Here is a 27,874-nt window from a genome sequence, read left to right as displayed (position 1 = left end):
CCAATCAAAATTCAATAAAAGTTCCCAAAGTTGTTAAGCCAGAAAATAAAAAAAACGTTATTAAAAAACTTAAGAGAATAGAATAATAAACAGCCCATTGTCCCCCCTCTCTCTCTCACATTAATTAGTGTAAAACTTTGCATCGCTTTACTTAATTAACAGTTTTCTTTAAGTTATTTGTTTAGTCCCAACTCCAAATAACATAATTACAAATATGCACACAACTGTCTAGAAACTTTAATTCTGTAAAAAATGCAGTTTTTTTCCCTTCGGGTATATGAAATGTAGCAAATAATAGTTACGACATTTACTCAAAATCATATTTTTGACTTTTGAAATATATTACCTACAATTTTTCACGATTTTAATTAATTTCAATGTTAGATTATTTAAATTATTCGAGTTTTGTATTTATTTAATGGTCTTAAATATTTTTTTGGAGTAGAAATCGCCTCAAGAAAAATTTAACGCCACAAAAAAGGCTTTACTTACATTTTATTACTATTCTCCCCCCCCCCCCCCAACCCCCCTCAAAAGAGCCAAGGGGGGTGCAGCCGCTATTCTATCCAAATTAGTAACAGAATGTTTAAAGGCTCGCTAGCCGCTGGATCTATATCTTTTATCCATTTTATACTTTAAATCTTTTCTTTAGGTAATAAGATTTTATTCAATTAAAGTATTTTACTTAAAAAAATTACTATTCAATCCTTCGTCGTTGTTTGTAAAATGATATAATAGGTATATAATTTAAATAGCCAGCCAAAAGAAATCAGTTAATTAAAACTGGTATTAGATGTAAATTTTATTCTATTTCATAAAAAATAATTGTATTAATTAAATAAATATTGCATACATTATTAAGCACGTACTATAAAATGACAGAAAAGGTAAAAATTCATACATAATTATTAAATATTCTTAAAAGCTAGATTTTTCTGCTGTATTTGAGTAAATTTTAACAGATAAGTAATTTTTAAAAAGTTACCGTTTTTTTTAAACCGTCGTCGGTGGTTAAAATCATTAGGTAATAGTTATTTATAGTATCGTATTACTGACAGCTTTCCGCAGATTAATACCAGTTTTGTTGTACCTGAGGGACCAGAGGCTCGGGATAACAAAACTAGTATTAATTTTACGATTTTTTATTATTTGTGAAAAATTGTCTGTAATTCGATGCAATATTTGAGTTATCAATATGGCTAAGAACCGGTTCTAATCCAGCGGATATTAATCGGTTTCGAAGCCATACTGGAAATTACAATATTCACAACGCTACAAGTAAGCACCATAGATTAATTATGTGGCAAAGATTAAACAATAAACATTAATGAAAAACATTTATAATTTTGTCCAATAGTAGCTTTATTAAGATTATTCTTAAATTAAACTGAAAATGAAAGTCTAAATTAAACAAATATTAGGTATGTTTAATTGCTTCTAACTCAATTCAGCCAAAATGTGAATTTATGTCGATCTATAAAGTAGCATAAAACCAATCCATGCCAAGTCAAAGCTTCTCTAAAACTCATTTTTATGGCTATGTGTTAACATCTATTGCTGCTCGGGTGTAAAATCTAAATGTATAATCTAAATCCATTGTGAAAATATACTTAAAAAGACGAAAATAAAGTATGGATTTACCCGTCCTTTGTTCCCTGATGAAGAAAGGTACGGGAGGAAAAAACCAGTTTAGCGTACAAAACAACATTCCCGCCAAGGGTCAAAAGTTATATAAAGGGTAACAAATTGATAGAATTTATCAGTGTTTATTTTACCACCGTAGGAGGAGGAGCTACTCTATATATATTACATACATTTTATCTTGCTGTGCTTTTTAGTGAAATTATTTGTGCATATGTAAGTCTTTAATTTATTATTTGTAACCTATTATGATTAAAATAGCCTAAAACCAACCCATGTTTACTGGCGAAAATTAATCTATATCTAAGGAAGTAGTTTATTATATTGAATTTACTTGCCTTTTTTATTATTTATTGTCTTATCCCTTGTGATCCCTGATATGGACACAAGGTAAATGTTTATAATTTTGATTGCAATTGTCTTAGCCCATGCAATCCCTGTATATAAGCACGCTTAAAATACACGTCTATAATTATGTCTTATCCCTTATAATCCCTGCTGTGGGATTTGAATGCATGTATTTCTTATGTTTATAATTATGTCTTATCCCTTATAATCCCTGCTGTGGGATTTAAATGCATGTATTTCTTATGTTTATAAATTATGTCTTATCCCTTATAATCCCTGATGTGGGATTTGAGTGCATGTATTTCTCTTGTGTTTATAATTATATATTATTAAGTATCAAGTCCCGGCTTTCCCTGTGTGAGATTGGTTGGTACACCAAGATTGAAAGCAATGTCGGAACTTTCAGGTATAGACAATGGTAGCTGTAGTATACTGACAGACAGACAGACAGACATGGATTATACTTACTGATGCCTATATAGAGTGGAATACTATAGATTGGAGGACTGACAGACAGACGGACAGTCGCTTACCTAGAGAATAGTGACAACTCTTTATAAGTTGATATTATTCTAGGAGCTGTCTGCCGCTACCAAGCTGATAGATATGAAGCTGAGCTCTATAGGTCCAGTATAGAGTCTCAGCAGGCCAAGTTTCGCAGCTCCTGCCTGCGGGTGAGAGGCCTTGTATCAGCTGAGTCCTCCAGGCTGAAGTATGGTAAGAATATCCGCCGCCTGACCGCTGAATTAGAGTTCTGGCGGGACCAAAGCCAGCAGGGTCTCCAATATATAGAGCAGTTGCTGTCTGACGGGCGGGCTCTGAGGCGGAGCCTTAGCCAAAGGGAACGCGCTATTTGCAGCCGTGAAACTATTGTCTGTGGCTATTTGAAATATATTAACAGTCAACAGCGGCCGCAGGCTGTCTGTGCTGAGGTTGCTGATATTGATTATAAGCCTGTTAATTTAGACGAGTTTAAGAGCCTTACTGACCCTACTGTTGGAGACCTTGATAAGTCCCGAGTTCTGTGCAGCTTAATAGCTAGAATTAAGGAGGTGTGTGGTGACCTCACACGTTGTGAGGAGGCTGTCAATCGGTTAGATCACTCGGTGGCAGCTATACTTGTGAGGCTCGGTCCAGCCGTTTGCGTAGGGTGGAGCTGCGGGAAGCTGAACTACAGCTGGGGGTGATACAAGGAAAGTATCCTTATTTAATTGCCTTGTGTCAGGGAGCAGTTAGGACTTTAGATACGTCCTATGATGCCAATATTATCCAGTCTGAATACGCTTCCTTGGAAAGAGTAGCCACTCAACGTGATGTCATCGCTAAGGACCTGGTGAACTTGCTCCAGATCCTGCCACCCGAGAGCCGTGAGTCCTTGCCAGATCTTGCCACCTACAACGTACAAGCATGAATACCTGACAAAGTGAGTATCTGCTTATTAATGGGGAGGGCAGGGGCATCCTTGATACTTAAACACTTTATAAGCTTTTGTAGTTTGATTTGTACATCTGTATTTATAATTTTGGGCTTTGCTACTTGTGGATGTTGTCATCCTTGTTTCATTTTATTTTGTATCTTGAAGTTAAATGATTTAAACATGAAAAGATTTTACTTCTACAATTTTTAGGTTTTTAACCGTCAAGAATACCAAGGACGTGTTTAATCAAAACTCAGGAAAAAAGAAAAGCAAGACCAAGCCCTCCTACCTAATATTTGTTTTATGCCTTTATCAGTAGTAATTTTATTATTTAAATTTTATGTATAATAAAGTTTTATATCTTACTACTTGTATTGTTTATTTTTAACGAGATTTGAAGATTTAACCATTAAAGCAAAGATTTCGGACGCTATTGATTGTTTAATAGTCTTAAAAAGTTCCTAGAAATTACATCGGGTATCTTTAATTTCTTAGGATTTTATTTAATAGAGTAAATCTCTTTAGGACAGACTAACCGACATATGACGTCAAAGGGTGGGAGTAAAGGTCGTCTATCCCCTTCAAACATTGAAACCCCTAATTTAACCTCCCTCAAAAATTGTTTAAAAGTGCATTAGATTACCCCCCTCAAACCTTTGAAACTACTCATTTCATCACCTTCAAAATAAGAAAATACGCCCCAAAACCTTTAAAAAAAACCACCTCAAAATAAAAAAATATATATCATAATCCCCCCCCTCAAACCGTTTAAACTCATTATTTTACCGCCCTCAAAGTAAAAAGCTTGGACGTCCCTGACTTGTAAGGTAGCTTTCTTCTTACAAGAATCATACATTACAACATTAAAGTTACATAATAAGGCAGTAAAGTGATGTCTTGATTCATTTGTTCTTTTTTTGAAAGCCATAATTTTACAGATTAGAATATGTACAATATTGCAATAGCATCATAATAAATAAAAAAAAATAAACAAAAAAAGTAAAAATTGTAAAAAAAAATGATTCAAGTCATTTTGAGATTTTTCTTTGGCATATAACATTGAACTTTATTTTGTAAGTTTGAAGTAATGCAGCTAATCTTTAACTAGGTTTTCCTTTAGCATAAATTGTAGGTATAAAATTCCATAAAAAAAGATGTCGTATTTGTTCATGTATTACCTTTAAAATGTACCTTTGAGTAAACTAATTGAATCAAAAGTAGGTAATCATAAATATAAAGCGGGAAGGTTATCTTTCATGAAGCTAAAGATCTCAGAAATTGCTAGTCTGAATGTTTTGTACTTGTCAGGGAATATTTATGAATTTCTTAGGGTGCATTTTTGGCTTATTTTTAGCATCCCCCGCCGTCCATTCAGGCTTGGATAAAGCAACTAGTTTCTCATACTTTTTGCTGTGCTGCTTTTGGATATATTTGTCGAATATAAATAAGATTCTAAATGTCTTAGATTCAAGTTACGTGTTGTGTAACAATGTTAAATCATAAGTTCGATTCCCATTCTTATTGGTCCGCCTTCTTGCAAGCCGAGGCCAGTTTCAGTGATAATATCAATCCAACAATCTTCAAAATCACAACTTTACTTTAAATTTGTGGTCATAATAGTGTTATTAATCGTGAAAAGTCTGTATTCACAGCAAAGTTTTCAATGAATTTTAAACCTACATACTTAAAAATAAGTATTGAGTAAGTAATAACGGTTTGGTTTGATCATAAAAACACAAGGATGAAACACATGAAATAAAATTGCTGTTACCCTGTCATCATACCCCCCCCCCCCTACCCCTTCCCACTTCTGTATAGAAGGACGTCTTAGACAGAGTGAAAGGGGATAATAGGCTGTTTATTACAATAGTCCCCTAAGTTTTAATACATTTTCTTATTCGTTGGCTTAACATTGGAGACTTTTAATGAATTTTGATTGGTTAGGTAGTTTATTAAATTAAGTGTCAATACCTTTCAACCACTAATTGAACTCTACAAAAGGGGTAATTTTGTGTATTAACTTTAGGGATGTATATCAATTAGTCGGCCATTGTCTTATCCCTTTAGATACCTGCGTCTTAGATTTTTAAATTCTTTGAATTGCAATGAGTTATTTGTAGATTTTAGATAAAGTTGTGTTTTTCCTGAATAACAGCAATAATGGTAGCGGCTGAACCAAGCAAGATTATATGGGTTGATACCAAGGCAAACATAGCATCTCCACAACCTAGAGATAGATAGATAGTGAGGTAGAATCAAAAGGAAGGAAGGATAGATAATTATGGTTTTAGATGAACCAAGTAAGATTATATGAGTTGATACCAAGGCAAACATAGCATCTCCACTTCATATAGACAGATAGATACAATCCGTCAAATTTTTGGACCGGATTCGAATTCTTACAAGAATCCGTCAAAAAAAATGGCGGATACCCGCGGATTCCGGATTCTTATTTTTGGCGGATTCCGGATTCTAGCAATATTTTAAAAAGGCTTTTTTTTATAAAATTACAAAAATTAAGTGCTACATATGTCCTAAAAATTAATGTTCTTGGTGTTTTCTATAATTCACTTCCGAGAATCGAACCAGATATTAAAAGATTTTATATATATTGATGATAATCTTTGCCTTCAGAAAGTGGGAGTTGAAAGAAAAAACTCAAGACGCTAATTTTAGCCTACCAATTAAGAATCCGAATCCGCTATTAAAAAAAAGGATTCCGGATACGGATTCCAAAATTGACCAAAAATTGGGCGGATTCCGGATTCGGATACGGATTGCCAACCCTAGTTGTAACAAAATCATGTAAGATTAAATGAGTTGATAAGCTACACTCACCAACCCCTTCCTAACTATTATTTTCAATTTATTTTCAAAAGAGAGGGGGACGGGTTCTTTGCTCAACACTTTGAGGAGACCATCAAACAGTTTTATATCAGGTAAAGGGACATGTCATTATTTACCTGAACGTTGAGCTTGAGCTGGCCTAGATGGCTATACAAAGGTGCTTAGTCCTACTAAATGACTACTTAGGTCCAAACACTAAGAAACTATGGCTACAGTACACAGTGATCAATCACACAACCACATAAAATATGTAAAGACAGACAAATATTGAGACATATTAATAGAATATACCTGTATAATAAATATTAGAGGGATGATCCCTAACTCCGCAGTTCTTAGAAACAGTTTTGCAACAAGAGTCGGGTACCTTAATCGGCAAAGCATTAATCTACAGAGAGAATTGTATTAAACATTTTTACAAAGAAATTTAGATGGAGAAACGTAATGACTATAACATCTTATTTGTTGGGTAGGTAATTGATTTTTAATTCTTTTAAGCCGCTGAAACTTGAAAAAACTACAAATCTAGGTAATGGAATGTTATGTTGATTGTTTGCGAATCGGCAGTTTCCCTTATAACGCATTTGGACCATTTTAAAAGAAATTTTTAATATGTGTAGTGTACTCATTGTAGGTTCGGTTAATTAAAGGATACAAGTGCTTCCATCTTACATGGCCTTGAAAATAAAAAAAAGTTTTCAGTGCCTAGTCAAAAAATGGGTTGGATTTTATATAATACTAGCGGCTTCGCCCCTAGCCTCTAGGGGCTTTGCCCCAAGAGGTTTGATCAAACCAATTTTTCGTATTTTAGATTTAAAGGAAAATTAAAAAAAAAAAAATTTGGGGGGGGGGAGAAATTAACAAAATAGTGATAAACCTTCCTGGGACCTATGAGAAGATACCCTGTAAAGGAGAACCTGATCAGTTCAGCGGTTTGTGAGATCCTTCGCTACAAACAAACAGACAGACAAACAAACAGACAGACAAAGAGACAGACATCGTTCTACTTTGTATTATAGATTTCTATGTATCCTTCTCTCACCTTATTATTTCCCTTGTCTTGTCTAACAAACCAGTCGGAGGTTTGCCAGTCTTCAAAAGACCTAGCACCACAACAGCCCAGACCTTCTTGTAGACTGTCGATAATCATGGTTTCTGTGGTCTTATTCTCTACTCCGTAGTCCTAGTAAATACATATAATATCTTAAAGTAAACTAAAGGGGGGGGGGGGGTAATGCAACCATCTCGTAATCAATGATTAAATTGCACTTAGAATTCGAATTTTGATCTGAAATTTTTCATTAGTAATCCTTAGTAGGTCTATTTTCCCCAAATCGAACAAAAAGTTTATTTCTAGTACCAACAGCTACCGGCTAGAACCGTTTGATAGGGTTTTTGAGCCACAAAATGTATGATGTGGAGATAGGTTTCGTGACTAATTTGCTTTCAAAATATACAAAAAAAAAATGGCAAAACGGCTAAGCCGCCAGCCGTTAGCCGTTACTTTTCCAACTTTTTGTTCGATTTAGAGAAAATACACCTACCATGGATTATTCATGCAAAATTTCAGATCGAAATTAGAATTCTAAGTGCCATTTAATCATTGATTACGAGATGGTTGCATTACCCCCTCCGGGCTCCCCCTTTTGTTTATGTTATCATTAAAAATATTAACAGGATACCATTCTGTCTGTTTGTCTGCGTGTAACGAAGGATATTTCATTTGTATTGGTTTTAAATACACAGTCCTAGTAAATACAGATATCTTAAAACACACTGTATAGGTACTAATTTCGCCTATATTATTTCTTGTTGTCCTAAGAAGCATTACTATACCTATCAGATAAAATTACCTATAGAAAAAAAATTTAAAATTAAAATGTATTGACCTACATACTTTCTGGTAACGATGATAAAGTTGCTGCACTTTCTTGGAATTCAACAAGTTTAAAATTGATAGGACAATTCTACAATGCACAGATTAACATTAACAGCTTAATGTTATGTTTTGACGTACTGACTCAAACTAAAGATAAAGATAAGCTTCACTTTTTAAAATAAATCCTTAAAATATTTGAAATGTACCTAAAAATCTTCAAATATTTGTTTTTCTAATAAGATATAAAATCAACCTGAACTAGAATAGTGTTAATAGTATCCACAAGTCCAACATGAACATCATCTTTCGTTACATAAGCAGTGAATCCTCCTATTAATTACAATAATCTTGTAAGTAACAAATCTACTCTATAATTCATTTAGTCTGTCCGTAGATCTGCCAGTCCGTAAGGCTATAGGTGAAATATGATTTTCACAGCCAATACTAAATATTTTTACTCAACCTTCAGTATCAATTCATTTGGTCCGTCGGTCATGCTACAAAAGACATAGGTATATTTTGAATAATTCTCTACTTTGTATTATCCTTCTTTCTCTCTCCACCTCTGTTTCTTTTTTATGATAACTAAACATCTGCTCTACAACTGACTTTGTGCATTTTACCATCCATGACTTGTTTAAGTGCCTCGCAACTTATGGATGTTGTCATCCTTGTTAAAGAGCTGTCTGTCTAAACAGTGAGCAACTACTTACCTATTAACTGGCAAAGAATGAGGAATATGCTGAAGGTAGCATACACATACAAACAGCAAGAGCTTTCACGACTGAAAATATAATAAATTAAATTAGTTTTTAAATATATGAATGTATGAATTTCTGCATGTTATACCTAACAATCTAATCGTGTAAAAGACAGCTTTCCGCGAATATTAAAATGAAAAATGAGAATTAAAAGATATAGGTAATTAACTTTATGATTTTTATCTTAATATTCGTGAACAATTGTCTGAGATATGATGCTATACATGGTTTTTCATTATTCCTTAGAACCGGTTCTAATCCAGAGGACATTAATAGGCTTCGAAGCCATACTGGAAAAGGTTACACAATTTTATGAAGCTGCCACTTATGCGCAATTAGGATAGATTTCAGTGTGATATCCGCCATGCTAACGCCAGTTTTCCAAATCATTACCTAGATATACAATATACAAGCAATTTTACAATTTTACCCCACTTATAGTTATCAGAATTTAATGATTAACAGCTTATTTTCTTCGTTTTTTATAAACATTTTTAGAACATCAAAAAAATATTTCAGCTTTTATTAAAAAAGTACAGTAAAATCAAAAATTTAAAACTTAGGTGTCAACATCTAAAAATGGTTTTAGCGCACTTTTCTTAAGCTCAAATCTTCTACCCATTGCAAGAAAAAAGTTGGATTTTCAGTAGTTCACTTTGTGGGGCCAGTACTCCCTCCCTGGTTGAGATATGGCCTTCAAACTTTAATATGTTCTAGTACATGTCCCTAAAAGTATCTGTATTAATTTTTAACTCTGTATCTCAACTTTGAAGCGTTTTGCAGCCATTCTTGAAATGGGTAGAAGATTTGAGCATGAGAAAAATGCGCTAAAACCATTTTTAGATGTTGACACCTATGTTTTGAATTTTTTATTTTACTCTACTTTTTTAATAAAAACTTAAATATTTTTTTGATGTTCTATAAATGGTTATAAAAAACGAAGAAAATAAGCCATTAATCATTAAATTCTGATAACTATAAGTGGGGTAAAATTGCCTTCAAAAAGGTTCTCATAAAAAAAAAAACACTGTACAATAATAATTGAAATAGACCAGATACAATATTATTATCTTACCTAATACCACAGCAGGCAAGACAAGTGTTGAGTACAATAAGACCTCCAATACCTAGTGCTACCCAAGGGAGAACTCCATAGATTGAATAATAGAACAGCACCTAAATAATAAACTTAGTGTTGATTTCATTTTATTCATTGTCTGTCAACTGTTGAATAAACAGAGGAAGCATAATTAACACATTCCAGAATTAGTTTATGAAAACTAAATGCCCATTAAAAAATGAGGTTTTTACTGTTGTTGAGTTATCCATCTGGTACCTAACAGGAGACACACACGTGACACACATCAAACCAAACAAGTTCTGAGGTTTCAAAACAAGCTCATTCAAATAACTAATAAGAAAGGTTTTAACAACAATCAAATAGATACCTACCTAAACATTATGCATCTATTTTTTTGATGGGCAGAACGAACCAGAGATTATGGGCAAGCAGGTAAAGACTAGATAGCAGGAAGATTATATGTTTATACCTGTTGTTGATGGGCAAGAATGAACCAGAGACTGAGGGCAAGTAGGCCAAGACCAGATAGTAGGGAGATTATATGTTTATACCTGTTGTTGATGGGCAAGAATGAACCAGAGACTGAGGGCAAGTAGGCCAAGACCAGACAGTAGTGAGATTTTATGTTTATACCTGTTGTTGATGGGCAAGAATGAACCAGAGACTGAGGGCAAGTAGGCCAAGACCAGACAGTAGGAAGATTATATGTTTATACCTGTTGTTGATGGGCAAGAATGAACCAGAGACTGAGGGCAAGTAGGCCAAGACCAGATAGTAGGGAGATTATAAGTTTATACCTGTTGTTGATGGGCAAGAATGAACCAGAGACTAAGGGCAAGTAGGCCAAGACCAGACAGTAGTGAGATCAGGTTGTAGATGTACAGAGACAACTAAACAAGTTTTGTTATCATTTTAAAATTTTATAGAAACATTCTATCAGCGTTTCGGAGCCGGGAGCCGCAATATTTTTGTTGGAGCCGGAGCCGTATTTTTCGTTAAAAACGGTTTCGGCTCCAGATTAGCTAAAAATTATTTTTTAAAGTAATATTATAATTTGGCAACGGTCTTTTTCTATATAAAAAACTGAAAAACTATTGTTACTTAACAAATAGACACACATCCTTTACTTTTATATAGCTTTAATCAAATAAAAGCCAAATATTTTATATTAGGTATTTATTTTATTTTATCAAATTCAATAATGAACAAAAATTGATATATTAATTTAAAGGTAGGAGCCGGAGCCGTATTTCCAGATACGGCTCCGCGGAGCCGCATCAAAATTAAACGGCTCCGACATGCTGCATTCTATCTATTGAAAATTTCTTTAACTGTTAGGTACCCAAGTACTGAATATATAATATTGAAAGATTCGATTTTATAAATGCAAAGTTTAGTAGGTATGGGAACTTATTTAAATACAAAATTATAGAAAATAAAATTTATTTCGTTAAATCTCAATAGCCTTAAACCATCCTGGGATCTATATAAAGCTTCCTTAAAACGGTTCATTGGTTTACAAGATTTTAACAGACAAACAAAAAGACCTTACAACATATTTAATATACCAGGAGTGATATCTCTCTGGAGGATGGTGGTACCTTACTTCAAAATTATATACCTGTAACCTACCCAGTTTTAAACCTTCCTAGGATCTATGAAATGCAACATAAATTGTATTGGAGAACCAAATCGCAATAGTGGTTACCGATATTCGGTACACAATTCACACAAAGACACCTTACCACTTTTATATAATGGGTTGATTGTTATAAAAATCTAACCTTAAGGCAAGAAAGGCTACAACATCCACCTAAAAATAAAAATTATTTGAAAGCCATGAAATACTTAAAATAAACTTATACTGTAATAAAGGGTGTGCTAAAAAAATGCGAACATTTTTGAAATTGAAATTGCGCGGCTTGTGTTAATAGTAGAAAAATGTTACGCATATCGATAGAACCGCTAGGAAGTCTATTTTTTGGAAATATAAGAACAATTCCTCTGCTACGTATAGTTTGGGAGCTATGTGGTAAAATGTTCCAACTGGCTTAAAACTTGACTTGCAAGTAAATCATAAAAGATTAAATTAAAGGGTATGCAAATGGAAATACGTACATTTTTAAAATTCTAATTGCTCGGCTTGTGTAAATGGTAGAAAAATGTTTTGCATACCTATGGAATCGCTATAAACTCTATTTTATGGAAATATAAGAACCATTCATATGCTACGTATAATTTATGAGCTATGTGGTAGAATGTCCCAACTGACTTAAAACTCAGAAAAAAAATTTTTCTTACTTTTCTCACATTTATCAATACAGCTCCTAAACTAAAAATAGCACAAAAATCGTACTTATATTTCCAAAATAAAGAGCTTATGACGGTTCTAACGATATACATAGCATTTTTCTACTATTCACACAAGCCGAGCAGTTTGAATTTTAAAATGTCTGCATTTTTGCACACCCTTTTTTTTATCTTTTATGATTTACTTGCAAGTCAAGTTTTAAGTCAGTTGGGACATTCTACTACGTAACTCCTAAACTATAAGTAGCACAGTAATGATTCTTATATATCCATAAAATAGACTTCATAGCGGTTCTAATGGTATGCATAACGTTGTTCTACTATTAACACAAGCTGCGCAATTTGAATTTTAAAAAGGTACATATTTTTTATATACTTTAATCTTTAATGATTTACTCGCAAGTCAAGTTTTAAGGCAGTTGGGACATTTTACCACATCGCTCCTAAACTATACGTAGCAGAGGAATCGTTTTTATATTTCCCAAAAGTAGACTTCCTAACGGTTCTAACGATATGCGTAACATTTTTCTACTATTAACACAAGCCGCGCAATCCAAATTTTAAAAATGTCCGCATTTTTTTTGCACACCCTTTAGATAAAGTATGGATATAATATATATGAGAGATTCTCGCATACCCTTAAAAAATGCTTGCTAATATACCAATACGATCCTTCCCTACTTATGATTTTACCCCATATCCCGCCAATGATTACTGAATAACGTATTGACCAATAACTGAGGACTATATTAGCAATCAGATGATAATTAGAAATTGACCAAAAAAATCCACGTATTCTATATTCATTTACACTCCAATAATGGGCCTTATTTACAGACCATAACCGTGCTTTAAACATTTAATCAAGATTTGTTTTATCATCAAGCATAGGTTATCTTGATAAGTATATACCTAAGTTCAACCCAAAGATTTTTAGTGGCAAAGGTATGTAAATTACTTTGCCTTTCTGTCCATAAATTCATAACGTTCATTACTTGGCTGCTATAGTATATAAGATGCACGGCTGATATTTTGTCTGCGATTTAATCTTACCAAAGCACATCCAGTGAAAAACTAAAGAACATCTCCACTAGGTATATAAAGTATGTGTATGTATGTATGTATGTAGCCTTGATTCTCTGAAGTTAGGATTCAGATGCACGAGGAGATTGGAGGTATATAAAGTCGATTGCGTTGTAATAGTAAGCAAATTGTTTTGTATTCATAAGCTTCGCTATTTAAGAATGTTGACATTCTTGTTGCTTTTTCCAAGTTACAGTTTAACAAATCAACCTATATCGATTCTAATATACATATACGTATCCATTTCACTTTAATAGATTTTAAGTAACTAGCGGCTTCGCCCCTAGCCTCAAGAGCTCTTAAGAGGTTTAATCAAACCATTTTTTTGTATTTTAGATTTAAAAGAAAAAGAAAAAATTTTGGGAATGGGAATTTTTTTTTTTTTTTTTGGGTGGGGGATAGTCGACTCCACTATTCTAATTTTAATTTTAAAAAAAAATATTTGGGGTGTTTTTTTTCATTTCATGGGGGGTTAGGGGTGTCCCACCCCCCAAAAAAATAGTTATAAACCTTCCCGGGACCTATGAGAAGCTAACCTGTAAAGGAGAACCCGATCGGTTCAGCGGTTAGCGAGATCCTTCGCTACAAACAGACAGACAGACAGACAGACAAACAGACAGACAAACAGACAGACAAACAGACAGACAAACAGACAGACAAACAGACAGACAAACAGACAGACAAACAGACAGACAAACAGACAGACAAACAGACAGACAGACAGACAGACAGACAGACAGACAGACAGACAAACAGACAAACAGACAGACAAACAGACAGACAAACAGACAGACAAACAGACAGACAAACAGACAGACAAACAGACAGACAAACAGACAGACAAACAGACAGACAAACAGACAGACAAACAGACAGACAAACAGACAGACAAACAGACAGACAAACAGACAGACAAACAGACAGACAAACAGACAGACAAACAGACAGACAAACAGACAGACAAACAGACAGACAAACAGACAGACAAACAGACAGACAAACAGACATACAAACAGACAGACAAACAAACAGACAAACAAACAGACAAACAAACATCGTTCTACTTTGTATTATAGATCAAAAGAAAGACATCTTTTTTAGTAGCGAAGCTACCCTACAATTACATACATATAGTTAATAAAAACTTACCATCGTTTGAAACATTTTTCTTGTTTGGATTATGATAGGAATAATCTTTTGAACCCCGCATTTTTGATTAAATAAGATAAATAGTTTGAATAAAATATCTGAAAATTATTCTTAAAGTATTATTAAAATTAAAGTTCTTTATTTAAAAAAGAAATATCATTACAAAGTGTAAAAATGTATAAAAAATAAAGCTTGGGTTTTCATTAGTAATGTTAGTAGCAACATTTCATCACAACAATCAAATGCAGTTTTAACTGGGATAAAAGCAATCACAGGGGTTAGTTTATGTTAGAAATATTAAAGCATTTATTTCATAGAAAAAAAACAAGCAAAATAAAGATATCTTAGAGAACAAAATAAAGGTTATTTTTTTTTGTCTTTTTAAAAATATTATGATATTAAATCAATACTTTTGATAATACATTTTGATGTTTTAAATATGTAAAATAAGGGTTTTTCAAGATTCAAGCTTTTCAGGACAGTTCTGAAGAATTTAGTAAAACAGGGAGGACAAAAGATTCAAATGGATGTGTTGTCTGCTATGACATGTGTTTTGTTTACTTTTTATCTAAATCTTTATCTGCACTGTTTTACATACCACCTGAAGAAAAAGAATTCGATTGATCAGGAAATTGAATTCCAGTATGGCTAGGAAACCGATTAATATCCGTTGGATTAGAACCGGTTCTCAGTCATACTGAAAATTTATGTATAGCATCAAATTACAGACAATTTTACATGAACATTAAAATAAAAATCATAAAATTAATATCTACCATTTTTGTTAGACCGGGACTTCTGCCCCTAGGGGCTTACAAAACTGGTTTTAATCTTAAAATTTTACATTTCTATACCCGCGGAAATTTGTTTATGATACGATGCGATATATAACCAGCATTCTTCTGGTGCTGATATCCAGGCATCTTAGAATGGAATATTGAACGGATAATGTGGGTGTCCCGCATCCCTTTGTTTTCCATTCAGCATGGGCACCACAACTCTGCCGTTACAGTCGAAACTTTCTATCTCCTTCAGCTCCTGTTTTATCATAGGATAGATAGATACTAATTTTGTGCTTTTAAGGCAGGGAACCAAAGGGATAAGACAATGGTCGATAAATTGATGTACATCCCCAATGATGATACACAAAATTACCCCTTTTGTAGATTAAAATTTATTAGTGGTTGAAACGATTGGACACTCAACTTAAGGAACTAACCCATCAAAATTCACTTATGTCCCCAATGTTGAAAAGCCAACGATTAGAAAAAGTTTTGATAAAACTTTAGGGACTAGTGTAATAAACAGCCCAAAGTCCCCTCCCTCCCTGCTAATTTTGTGCTTAAATCCTGTTACAATAAGTTGATATGTGTCCGCATTTTACTTAAATAGGGTGACAAACATTTCTGGTCCAATCAAACGTTAACGATATGTTTTAGAACGATATGGTTCTCCTATAAATGTAGCTTTCCATAGGTCCTGGGAAGGTTTTTAACTATTTTAGGGAAGGTTACTAATTCCCTCCTAAGAGAAGTAGCCTCTTTAAATGACCTCCTCCACACAAAAAAATTCTTTTTATAACTAAAATGAAAATAGGGGGATTTACTCCCGCCCTCACACCATCCTTTAGGCCTTTTAGGGCGTAGCCGCTAGTATAGTAAAAGTAAAAGTATCTAACTATCCATCCCTCGTCAGTAAGAGTGAAATCAAAAACATCAGAGTTTTCCACAATTCTGGAGGGTGTCACAGATTTAGGAATAACAATCACTCCACGTTGCACCTGAAAGAAATTTCAAGTATTGCTTCAAAACCGATTAATAACCGCTGGATTAGAATCGGTTCTAAGCCATATTAAATAATCATGTATCGTACTGTATTAGACAATTTTCTTCGGAAAATACAAATATTACTAACATATCATATTAGAGTGATTATCAAAAGAAAAATATCGACAAATTTATTTTTGTTGTTAAATATCTAATTAGGTTTTACACGTGAGTCTTTTCTACAATCAGCAATTCTACCCGTTACCAGAAATTCCATTTAACACAAGCTAATTGTTACTTGTTTCCACAACAATTTGTTGTATATTATCCTATTCATCTTATAGTATATCTTAAGAAAACAAGGTATAAAGACTTAATAATGTAATTTGTCCTTGAAGAGTGTTCTGAATTTAAGCAATTTTTTTTCAACTACCTATACAATAAAGTTTGACTTTCTTAGTATTAAGTTCTGACACTTTACAAGCGACGTTCGTCTGTCCTTCCGTCTGATTTGAGAGCATTGCTTTTAGGGATATTGTCATCCTTGTTTAACATAAAGTTAGAGGAGAACAATAAAAAATCATGAAAGTAGGTACAGCAACACATAAATTCAAACAAAAACAAAATAAAATAATTTAAATAGCGAAGCTTGACATATTAGGTTTAGGGTATTAACGTCATTAGTGACGGTAAGCCATGCAAAACTGTAAGGTCTAAGGACGTTCAAGCTTTTTTTTGAGGGGGGATAAAATGGGGTGTTTTAAGTTTTACCTAGTTTTTTTTTCTGCCCCCTTAATCTCCCTAGAATACAGAGCCCACAGTCTTATATACTAGAAAGTTACTTTTTTGTTAAAAAGTTGATACCTACACAATATCACTAAAAAAAGAAGTATTTTCATAAATATCTCAATTCTGAATTGGCCTATTTTGTAAAGAAGCTAGGGTCAAGCGGGGCATTAACCGGTAAGGGGCATTACCGGTAATTTTTTACCCACCTTCAGAAAATGACATTTTTCTCCATGTTCTAATCGACTGACAGAAAAAAACATTAAAGCAAATTTGTTCCTTATTAAATTGCCTACAAAAAGTATAAAATGAAATTTTTGTGAGATGAATTTAAAGGGTACTTTTTGGGTCTCAAAGTCGGACGAAAATTTTTTTTTTCAAAAATTTTTTCACCTAGGTGTATAAAGATCGACCTACACAAAAATTGGTAAGACCTAGAACTGATCCGTAAAGACCTTTTGAACTAAGAATTGCCCGCTCTTTCCAAATCCGTTGAGAGCTTAAATGTAGAGTTAATATTTTTTTCAAAAATGACCAAAGTTCGCGCGGGGTATTTTTCGGTAACGTCGAAAAAAAAATTCAAATACGATTTTTAAGATAAATTTTCAGGTTTTCTTTGGTAAAATCTAAAATTCAATATGGGCTTTTTAAGAATTAGGCCAAAAAGTGAATAGAACAGGTTTTTTTATATAAAAAAATTTAAATTTTATTTTTTAAGAAAATTTTTGTGAAAAAAAAATCGAAATTTCTCGTCTTTTTAAAAAGATGATTTTTGACATAGAAGGAATAGTCCGATCTTTATGAAAATTTTTGTGGATAATCCCTATAACCTATACTAATTATGATTATTTATGTTTGACTGGCCGTTTGGCCGTTTTTCATCGATTTTTTTTAGGTTGAAAAGACGTTACCCACAATGCCCCACCGTGGGGCATTTATCGGTAATTTCTTTGAGTCCAATTATGACAAACTTCTAAAAGTCCTAGGATAACGTCCTATTAGGACCTGATAGTCCTTTCCGTAAGCTTTCTAATGGTCTTAGTCCCATTTAAAAATATTAATATTTACCCCATTTTTTTTTCAAAAAACCAAAAAAATTACCGGTAATGCCCCGCCTCACCCTATGCAATCTTAAAAAGTAAAATATGATAGGTACCTGCCATCTAATAATGATCTGAGCTGTAGACTTCTTGTACTTTTCTGCAATAGCCACCAATTTGGGGTCCTAAAAATAAGGAATTAAGAACTTATAAGTTGAGGCTTTTTAAAACTTTAATTTAGAACTTAAAAAAAACAGTGGGGTATTGTAGTTTTAGCTTTTATATGACAAAAAATTACCCATTTAAAATCATTTAGGACAATGTAATATTGAAAGCTGACACTAGACTTAACTAAACTAGGTATTTTATTAAGAATTTGAATGATCTTTGAATTATATAAAACATGCATATTCAACCCCCTATCTGTAAAATATTACCTCAAGAAGCTTAGGGTCATCAGGCTTGGCCCATGGCCGGTCAGGAGAGCCCAGGGGGGAGTACGCGGTCAGGGGGATGTTGTACTGAGCACAGAAATCCTTCAGGGGGGTCTGGTTCAGGTAGGGGTGCGATTCAACCTAAGTAGAGAGATAACAAATCAAATCCTATTATATAAAGAAGTTAAGTTTTGTTGTCTGGAGCATAAGATTTCAATAACTATCAATTACTATTGAACTAAGTGAGTTCATTTTTTTTGAGAAGCTTCAGGTTCTGAATTGGTTTTAGGCGATTTTGTGATTAGATTAAAGCCCAAGAATGGTTTTAGGCTATTTTTTGCCCTCATACCCATTTAAAGGAAGAGCCTCTAGATGCTAGGGGTGCAGCCGCTAGTACCCATATAATACATAAAGATTTTTTTAGAAAGATCAGAATGGGAGGGGATATTGGCTTTTAAATCATTATGGCTTTCACTTTGGCTTTATACGTGTGATTAAAACTTTGGGAACTTTAATTAAATTATGCATTTCAACCAATAATTTTACTTTACAGACGGGGCTATTTTGTTAATCATCGTTAGATATGAACATCAATTTATCGTTCATTGTCTTTACCTTAGGGTCCCTATCTGGGACTGCAAAGGGAGGGGTTAAAGGAGTGATTACACCTACCCCAAATGAATTTGAGGGTACAGTAGGCACCACAAAAATTTTAATTTTCGATTTGATAACCCCCCCTCCCCACCCCCCCCCCCACCCCCCAAATAAAAAAGCCTAGACGTCCATGACCCCCAAAAAAATGTAAACAAAAAAGTACGCAAAAAGATACCAAGGATAGGTCCAATAGAAATTTCAGTAAGGCTTCAAAACCGATTAATATCCGCCTGATTAGAACCGATTCTCAGTCATACTGAAAAAGCATAATATTATACCTCGACAATTTTCCACAAATATCAAAATAAAAATCATAAAATTAATTCCAATTTTGTAAGCCCGGGCCTTCTGCCTCTCGGAGCTAACAAAACTTGTTTTAATTTATTTTCTTTCCTTTGAATATCCGCGGAAAGCTGTCTATAATATGATGCGATGAATTACTATTACCTGGTTTGTAACAGGCTTAATATTTCCTCTCTCCACAATATCTTTAACTTGTTCACTGTTAAAGTTGGATAGGCCAAGAGATTTCACCAATCCCTAAAAAGAAGAATAATAAAATATAGAAATCAACCAGATTACCTAATTTCCATGAAAACTGATGCATTTCTAGGACCACTGTTTGGAGATCCCCAGGGCAATACAAATTTCCGAGAGCATTTTAAAAAAACATTTGGTTTTAGAAGTAGGCAAAAACTATGCCAATTTTTCAAAAGGGCATAAAAATGGTTAGGTAATATTTAAATGCTTTAAGAATATACTAGCGGTTTCCCCCTTAGCCTCTAGGGGCTTTGCCCCAAGAGGTGATCAAAAAAAAAAATTTGGCGAAATTCGTAAAAGGACCAAGGAAATCTTCTGCAAATAAAAGGACCTAGGAAATCTTCTGCAAAAAAAAAAATTAGGGGGGGGGGAATTTTCATTTTTGGGGGGGCTGGGGGTGTCCCACCCCTCATGAAAATAGCTTAAAACCACCACAGGACCGATAGGTACATACCCTGAAGAGTAGAATCCAATCGGATCAGTGGTTACTGAGATCTTAAGCTTCAGACAGACGGACGGACAGACAGACATCGTTCTACTTTGTATTATAGACTAGCGGCTTCGCCCCTAGCCTCTAGGGGCTTTGCCCAAAGATGTTTAATCAACGTATTTTTGTGTTATTTAGATTTTAAAAGAAAAAGTAAAAAAAAATTTGTGGGGGGGGGTAGTCGAACTCCCCTTTTTTCATTTTAGTTTTTAAAAAAAGTTTGGGGGAAAGGATTTTTCATTTTTTTTTTTTTTTGGGGGGGGGGGTTAGGTGTGTCCAGCCCAACAAGAAAATAGCTTAAAACCATCCCAGGACCAGTAGGTATATTCCCTGAAGAGTAGAGCCCAATCGGTTCAGTGGTTACTGAGATCTTAAGCTTAAGACAGACAGACAACGTACTACTTTGTATTTTAGATTACCTACTTTCCTTTTTAATGTCCAAGAAAATAATATGGATCCGGTACAATGTGAACAATGAATGTTACTAGGATAGATTAATTCCAAACAAAATCAGGAATCTAAGTTGTAAGCGACAAAATGGCAGAACAATTCTAAACTAAATATTTTACTAGCGCATTTAAGTGCGCTAAATAATAAGTTAATAACTCTACATTATTGAGTAGGTATCGGTCATTCCATATTATTTGTCAGCTTTCTTTTACCGGTTACAATGGTGTGCGAAAGGAACAAAATCAATTTCTACCTTTTCAACAAGCTTCTCCATAGCAAGATATGTGTCAGTGGGGTGGATATCATTATCATACCTAAATTATAATAGTTTTATTTCTAATATCAAGTAGACATAAAACTAGTAGTAGCACGGGTAAAATAGCATTAAACCTGAAATGTTGAAGGGAATTGTATTAAGTAAGTTTTCATTAAACTAAAATCAATAAGCCAACACAAACAGTTTCCTATCAAGTACTTGAGCCACAATAACTAGCAGCTAGGGCTCTAGGGCATCTTAAAGTGAGAAATATAATGGGGGGGGGGGGGGGGGTGGACAAAGGGACAGGGGGAGTGCAGACGTATCCTCCACCAAAATATTTCATAAGCTTGCAAAAAAATTTACTGTAAAGGAGTCAGATGGGTCAAGATGTTAGCGACATCTGTATAATCTAACCACGGACAGTCAAAAAGGCATCATATTACTTATATATAATGATAGATAGATACCTCACAGTGCCGTCATCATTTTTAGGGAACTTGTTATCCCCACGTTCAAAAGCCACTGGCCAGTGGATGAGGTAGAGGTCCAGGTAATCCAGGCCAAGGTCAGCCAGGGTTTCCCTACAGGCAGGCTCTACATCCTAGATAGATAGATAAGTTACAGGTACGTACAGGTAATTCAGACCAAGGTCAGCCAGGGTCTCCCTACAGGCAGGCTCTACATCCTAGATAGATAGATAAGTTACAGGTACGTAAAGGTAATACAGACCAAAATCAGCCAGGGTTTCCCTACAGGCAGGCTCTACATCATAGATAGATAAGTTACAGGTACGTACAGGTAATACAGACCAAGGTCAGCCAGGGTTTTTCTACAGGCAGGCTCTACATCCAAGATAGATAAGTTACAGGTACGTACAGGTAATCCTGAGCAAGGTCAGCCAGGGTTTCCCTACAGGCAGGCTCTACATCCAAGATAGATAAGTTACAGGTACGTACAGGTAATCCTGAGCAAGGTCAGCCAGGGTTTCCCTACAGGCAGGCTCTACATCCTAGATATATAGATGAGGTACAGGTAAGTACAGGTAATCCAGATCAAGGTCAGCCAGGGTTTCCCTACAGGCAGGCTCTACATCCAAGATAGATAAGTTACAGGTACGTACAGGTAATCCTGAGCAAGGTCAGCCAGGGTTTCCCTACAGGCAGGCTCTACATCCAAGATAGATAAGTTACAGGTACGTACAGGTAATCCTGAGCAAGGTCAGCCAGGGTTTCCCTGCAGGCAGGCTCTACATCCTAGATAGATAAATAAGTTACAGGTACGTACAGGTAATACAGACCAAGGTCAGCCAGGGTTTCCCTACAGGCAGGCTCTACATCCTAGATAGATGAGATAGATGAGGTACAGAAAAGTACAGGTAATCCAGACCAAGGTCAGCCAGGGTTTCCTCGCTGGCAGGCTCTACTATACATCCTAGATAGATATATGAACAATGCAATGGCATAAATCTAAAGACAGGTATATCAACCACCAATAGATTTAAAGAAAAGATAATTGCACAAAAAGTTAGGTTAATAGATGGATAGATTGAGGATTCATAGAAGAAAGGATATGTAGATTGACTAATCTATTATATGTCTAGGTATCTATTTTCTATCTATCTCTCACCTCAGGGTTATGCTTAGTATTCCAGAGCTTGCTAGTAATGAAAAGCTCAGATCTGTCTACATTTCCAAGCTTAACTTAAAATCTATCTAGGTAGGTATTTGCTATCCAGGTACATGATCATATGCCTAGGTATCTATTTTCTATCTATCTCTCACCTCAGGGTTATGCTTAGTATTCCAGAGCTTGCTAGTAATGAAAAGCTCAGATCTGTCTACATTTCCAAGCTTAACTTAAAATCTATCTAGGTAGGTATTTGCTATCCAGGTACATGATCATATGCCTAGGTATCTATTTTCTATCTATCTCTCACCTCAGGGTTATGCTTAGTATTCCAGAGCTTGCTAGTGATGAATAGCTCAGATCTGTCTACACCACCAAGCTTAATTCCTTCTCCCACTTCTTTCTCGTTGCCATACACAGCTGCGCAGTCAATATGGCGGTAACCAGACTATAATAGATTATATATCAGGGAGGGAGGGGACATTGGGCTGTTTTATTACACTAGTCCCCAAAGTTTTATAATAACATTTTTAATTTGTTGGATTAACAATTTTGGAGACTTTTGTTGATTTTTTATTGGTTAGTTCATTATGTTGAGTGTCAAAACATTTCAACCACTAAAGAGGTAATTTTGTGTATCATCATTGGGGATGTAAATCAATTTATTGGCCATTGTCTTATCCCTTTAGATCCTGGTTAAAAATGCTGATCATAGTCAAAACTAAATAGGATGATTTCCTGTCCATCTTCTTTCTTAGATACACATACCAAAGGACAAAAATAGTTAGGTAGGTATATTTTTAGAGAAATTTTCATATTAATGTGCTGTGCATTTTCTGCACCTTACTTATGCTGAAAAAGATCTTCAAAATAATCAAGTGCTTTAGGTATACTAGGATTAATATTAAATATTAACATAACTGTGGTATAACATCTAGGTATTAACTTCAGAGTAGCACAACTTCTCTATAAAAATGGCAAATCCGTATGTCCAATTGTGATTCATACCTTGATAGCATGTGCCACAGCAGCCTGTACTTGCCCTGGCTGGGATTTCCAGGTACCTATTAAAAAATAATATTATAATAAATGTATAGATAGGTAAATAGAGATGTATAACCCCTGACAACTACCTGGTCCAAGTGATGAAGACCATTTTTGTCTGCTAGCAAATTGCTTTCTGTTTATTTGTTGCGACTTAGTTTAGTTAATATTTCCGACAATATTGGCTGATATTCAAAGACCCAATTGAAAGTCGGCACACGGTACCGAACCCGTGGATAGAGTTATATGTGTGTCGTGCCTACTCTATGCTATTACTTTTATAGCATCTAAGAGAAATATATTAGAAGGGGTAGGAATGGGCAGAAAAAAAACCGGATCAAGGGGGGGGGAAGTTCTGCCACTTTCGCGTAAACAGTGTGCAGTGGACTAGGTATTGATTTTAGATTATAGGTTATTTAGGATAAAAGTTTACTTTTGGGTATTAGTTCACGTATATTTAATCATTTTTTGAATAGGTCTCCAGGTTCAGGTGCTGCAGGCTGGAAGGTCGTTTCTGGACAGGTAAAAAAATTAAAAAATTTTTGTTTGAAGAGTTAGAGAGCAACTTATAAAACAAAATATGCTTCTTTTTGAATGTTATTAACATATCTGCAGAAAAAATTAAATTCGGCCTCTAGGTTCAGGTGCTGCAGGCCTCCAGGTACACTCTGGACAGGTAAAAATTTATAAAAATTATTTAAAGAGTTAGAGGTACACTTATTAAACCAAATATGCATCTTTTTGAATGTTATTACCATATTAGAAGAAAAAATGACAATCGGCCTCCAGGTTCAGGTGCTGCAGGCCTCCAGGTACACTCTGGACAGGTAAAAATTAAGTTTTCTTATTTGAAGAGTTAGAGGTACACTTATTTAACCAAATATGCATCTTTATGGATGTTATCATCATATTTACAGAAAAATTTAAAATCGGCCTCCAGGTTCAGGTGCTGCAGGCCTCCAGGTACACTCTGGACAGGTAAAAATTAAAATTTCTTATTTGAAGAGTTTGATGTACACTTATTTAACCAAATATGCATCTTTTTGGATGTTATTACCATATTTGAAGAAAAAATGACAATCGCTGTCCAGGTTCAGGTGCTGCAGGCCTCCAGGTACACTCTGGACAGGTAAAAATTAAAAACATTTATTTGAAGAGTTAGAGGTACACTTATTTAACCAAATATGCATCTTTTTGGATGTTATTACCATATTTGAAGAAAAAATGACAATTGGCCTCCAGGTTCAGGTGCTGCAGGCCTCCAGGTACACTCTGGACAGGTAAAAATTAAAATTTCTTATTTGAAGAGTTTGATGTACACTTATTTAACCAAATATGCATCTTTTTGGATGTTATTACCATATTTGAAGAAAAAATGACAATCGGCCTCCAGGTTCAGGTGCTGCAGGCCTCCAGGTATACTCTGGACAGGTAGAAATTAAAATTTCTTATTTGAAGAGTTAGAGGTACACTTATAAAACAAAATATGCATCTTTTTGGATGTTATTACCATATTTGAAGGTAAATTGACAATCGGCCTCCAGGTTTAGGTGCTGCAGGCCTCCAGGTACACTCTGGACAGGTAGAAATTAAAATTTCTTATTTAAAGAGTTAGAGATACACTTATTAAACCAAATATGCAACTTATTGGATGTTATTACCATATTTGAAGGTAAATTGACAATCGGCCTCCAGGTTCAGGTGCTGCAGGCCTCCAGGTACACTCTGGACAGGTAAAAATTTAAATTTCTTATTTAAAGAGTTAGAGATACACTTATTAAACCAAATATGCAACTTATTGGATGTTATTAACATATTTGAAGGTAAATTGACAATCGGCCTCCAGGTTCAGGTGCTGCAGGCCTCCAGGTACACTCTGGACAGGCAGTTGTAAGTTGTACATATTTTAAAAAAGATAATTTGATCTGTAAAATATTTTTTTCAGAGTTCTAAAATGAAGAAAAATTTATTGTTCACTGGAAATAAGTAAATGACAAAAGTTATGTGAATATTATTTAGGATAACATTGCAAATTTTATGCTCTAATTTTTTATATAAAGTTTCTTTTCTTTTTCTACATAGTATACCTTTCTTTTAAATAAAAGATTACACATTTGATTTACCTGTCCAGCAGGCTCTTGGAGGCCGCCTACAGCCTGTCTGGAGCCTTAAATGCTATATTATACTAAATTATTATAATTTAGCCATTATCTTTTTAGAAACCATTCCTATAAATTCAAAAATAACCATTTAGGATTTTTTAACTGGCTACCAACAACCAGCAGTCAACAGGATCCAGGTAAGGTTTCCAAATTCAAAAGTATTAAAAAATATTTTAACTGCCTGTCCAGAGTTGACCTGGAGGCCTCCAGTACCTGAACCTGGAGGCTGATTGTCAATTTATCTTCAAATATGATAATAACATCCAAAAACACGCATATTTGGATTAATAAGTGTACCTCTAACTCTTCAAATAAGAAATTTAAATTTTTACCTGTCCAGAGTGTACCTGAAGGCCTGCAGCACCTAAACCTGGAGGCCGATTGTCAATTTACCTTCAAATATGGTAATAACATCCAAAAAGATGCATATTTTGTTTTATAAGTGTACCTCTAACTCTTCAAATAAGAAATTTTAATTTCTACCTGTCCAGAGTGTACCTGGAGGCCTGCAGCACCTGAACCTGGAGGCCGATTGTCATTTTTTCTTCAAATATGGTAATAACATCCAAAAAGATGCATATTTGGTTAAACAAGTGTACCTCTAACTCTTCAAATAAATGTTTTTAATTTTTACCTGTCCAGAGTGTACCTGGAGGCCTGCAGCACCTGAACCTGGAGGCCGATTGTCATTTTTTCTTCAAATATGGTAATAACATCCAAAAAGATGCATATTTGGTTAAATAAGTGTACATCAAACTCTTCAAATAAGAAATTTTAATTTTTACCTGTCCAGAGTGTACCTGGAGGCCTGCAGCACCTGAACCTGGAGGCCGATTGTCATTTTTTCTTCAAATATGGTAATAACATCCAAAAAGATGCATATTTGGTTAAATAAGTGTACATCAAACTCTTCAAATAAGAAATTTTAATTTTTACCTGTCCAGAGTGTACCTGGAGGCCTGCAGCACCTAAACCTGGAGGCCGATTTTAATTTTTCTGCAAATATGATGATAACATCCATAAAGATGCATATTTGGTTAAATAAGTGTACCTCTAACTCTTCAAATAAGAAAACTTAATTTTTACCTGTCCAGAGTGTACCTGGAGGCCTGCAGCACCTAAACCTGGAGGCTGATTTTAAATTTTTCTGCAAATATGATGATAACATCCATAAAGATGCATATTTGGTTAAATAAGTGTACCTCTAACTCTTCAAATAAGAAAACTTAATTTTTACCTGTCCAGAGTGTACCTGGAGGCCTGCAGCACCTGAACCTGGAGGCCGATTGTCATTTTTTCTTCTAATATGGTAATAACATTCAAAAAGATGCATATTTGGTTTAATAAGTGTACCTCTAACTCTTCAAATAATTTTTTTAATTTTTTACCTGTCCAGAGTGTACCTGGAGGCCTGCAGCACCTGAACCTGGAGGCCGAATTTAATTTTTTCTGCAGATATGTTAATAACATTCAAAAAGAAGCATATTTTGTTTTATAAGTTGCTCTCTAACTCTTCAAACAAAAATTTTTAAATTTTTTTACCTGTCCAGAAACGACCTTCCAGCCTGCAGCACCTGAACCTGGAGACCTATTCAAAAAATGATTAAATATACGTGAACTAATACCCAAAAGTAAACTTTTATCCTAAATAACCTATAATCTAAAATCAATACCTAGTCCACTGCACACTGTTTACGCGAAAGTGGCAGAACTTCCCCCCCCCCTTATATACGCATAATAAAATAAAATTCATAAAATTTTAATATCTGTGGAAAGCTGTCTATAATACGATTAGATAAATAACTATAGTAAAACTTACCTAGACCAAGAGTTGGCATTTTAACACCATTGTTAAGAACAATATGCGCTGTTGATACGCTCATTTTAACAAAATCTGAAAATTTTATTTTTACTGCCTAACGTAATCAAACATACCTATAGTATAGGATCTAAGTAAGTCCATATTTGATATATTTCAGAAAGCTTCATTAAATGGGGTTACATTAACAAGAAATTTTTCTTATAACAACCCTATTAGAGGCAGGGATGGCAAAATAAAAACCACGTGGTTTTAATCAAGTGGTTTAAACCAAAAAAAAAAGCTAAAAAA

General features: G+C 34.4%; 2 protein-coding genes across 3 annotated transcripts; one reads left to right on the top strand and one right to left on the bottom strand.

The window, feature by feature from the left end:
- Positions 1 to 789: 789 nt before the first annotated feature.
- On the bottom strand, positions 790 to 27,647 carry LOC145324145 (uncharacterized). Its single transcript, XM_080166771.1, has 20 exons — positions 27,584 to 27,647; positions 23,567 to 23,622; positions 22,869 to 23,006; positions 22,559 to 22,627; positions 21,400 to 21,533; positions 20,927 to 20,987; positions 19,644 to 19,736; positions 18,546 to 18,683; positions 18,225 to 18,293; positions 16,099 to 16,296; positions 10,772 to 10,864; positions 10,444 to 10,638; positions 9,969 to 10,069; positions 8,846 to 8,916; positions 8,386 to 8,462; positions 7,296 to 7,436; positions 6,545 to 6,620; positions 5,553 to 5,633; positions 3,879 to 4,986; positions 790 to 1,560 (listed from the first exon to the last, which is right to left on the bottom strand). The coding sequence occupies exons 1-19, from the start codon at positions 27,645 to 27,647 to the stop codon at positions 4,925 to 4,927; spliced, it is 1,917 nt and encodes a 638-aa protein (XP_080022897.1). The 3' UTR covers positions 790 to 1,560; positions 3,879 to 4,924.
- LOC145324787 (uncharacterized) lies at positions 1,570 to 3,771 on the top strand. 2 transcript variants are annotated; one of them, XR_013881325.1, is made up of 4 exons: positions 1,570 to 1,857; positions 2,324 to 2,395; positions 2,566 to 3,412; positions 3,617 to 3,771. XR_013881325.1 is itself a non-coding variant. In XM_080167425.1 (3 exons), exons 2-3 carry the CDS (start codon positions 2,380 to 2,382, stop codon positions 3,174 to 3,176), a joined length of 627 nt encoding a protein of 208 aa, XP_080023551.1. In that variant the 5' UTR covers positions 1,570 to 1,857; positions 2,324 to 2,379; the 3' UTR covers positions 3,177 to 3,771. The 2 variants fall into 2 exon arrangements, 1 of the variants encoding a protein (XP_080023551.1); XM_080167425.1 differs by having other exon boundaries at positions 2,566 to 3,771.
- Positions 27,648 to 27,874: the final 227 nt, after the last annotated feature.

This window comes from Acartia tonsa, chromosome 7 (assembly GCF_053477335.1).
Source record: "Acartia tonsa isolate MP-2025a chromosome 7, ASM5347733v1, whole genome shotgun sequence".
In the NCBI taxonomy this organism is placed as follows: domain Eukaryota; kingdom Metazoa; phylum Arthropoda; class Copepoda; order Calanoida; family Acartiidae; genus Acartia; species Acartia tonsa.
The sequence above is the reverse complement of the archived record's forward strand: the minus strand, read 5'-3'. Positions and strand labels throughout refer to the sequence as shown.

What these genes read in the sequence shown, in the direction of transcription:
- LOC145324145 (XM_080166771.1), bottom strand. Translation starts at nt 27,647, where the DNA reads ATGAGCGTATCAACAGCGCATATTGTTCTTAACAATGGTGTTAAAATG. An exon ending in AGATCATTATTAGATGGCAG is followed by an intron (nt 16,297 to 18,224) that starts GTACCTATCATA and finishes AATTTCTTTCAG; the next exon opens with GTGCAACGTGGAGTGATTGT. An exon ending in ATCCCCCTATTTTCATTTTA is followed by an intron (nt 10,865 to 16,098) that starts GTTATAAAAAGA and finishes AAACTTGTTTAG; the next exon opens with TTGTCTCTGTACATCTACAA.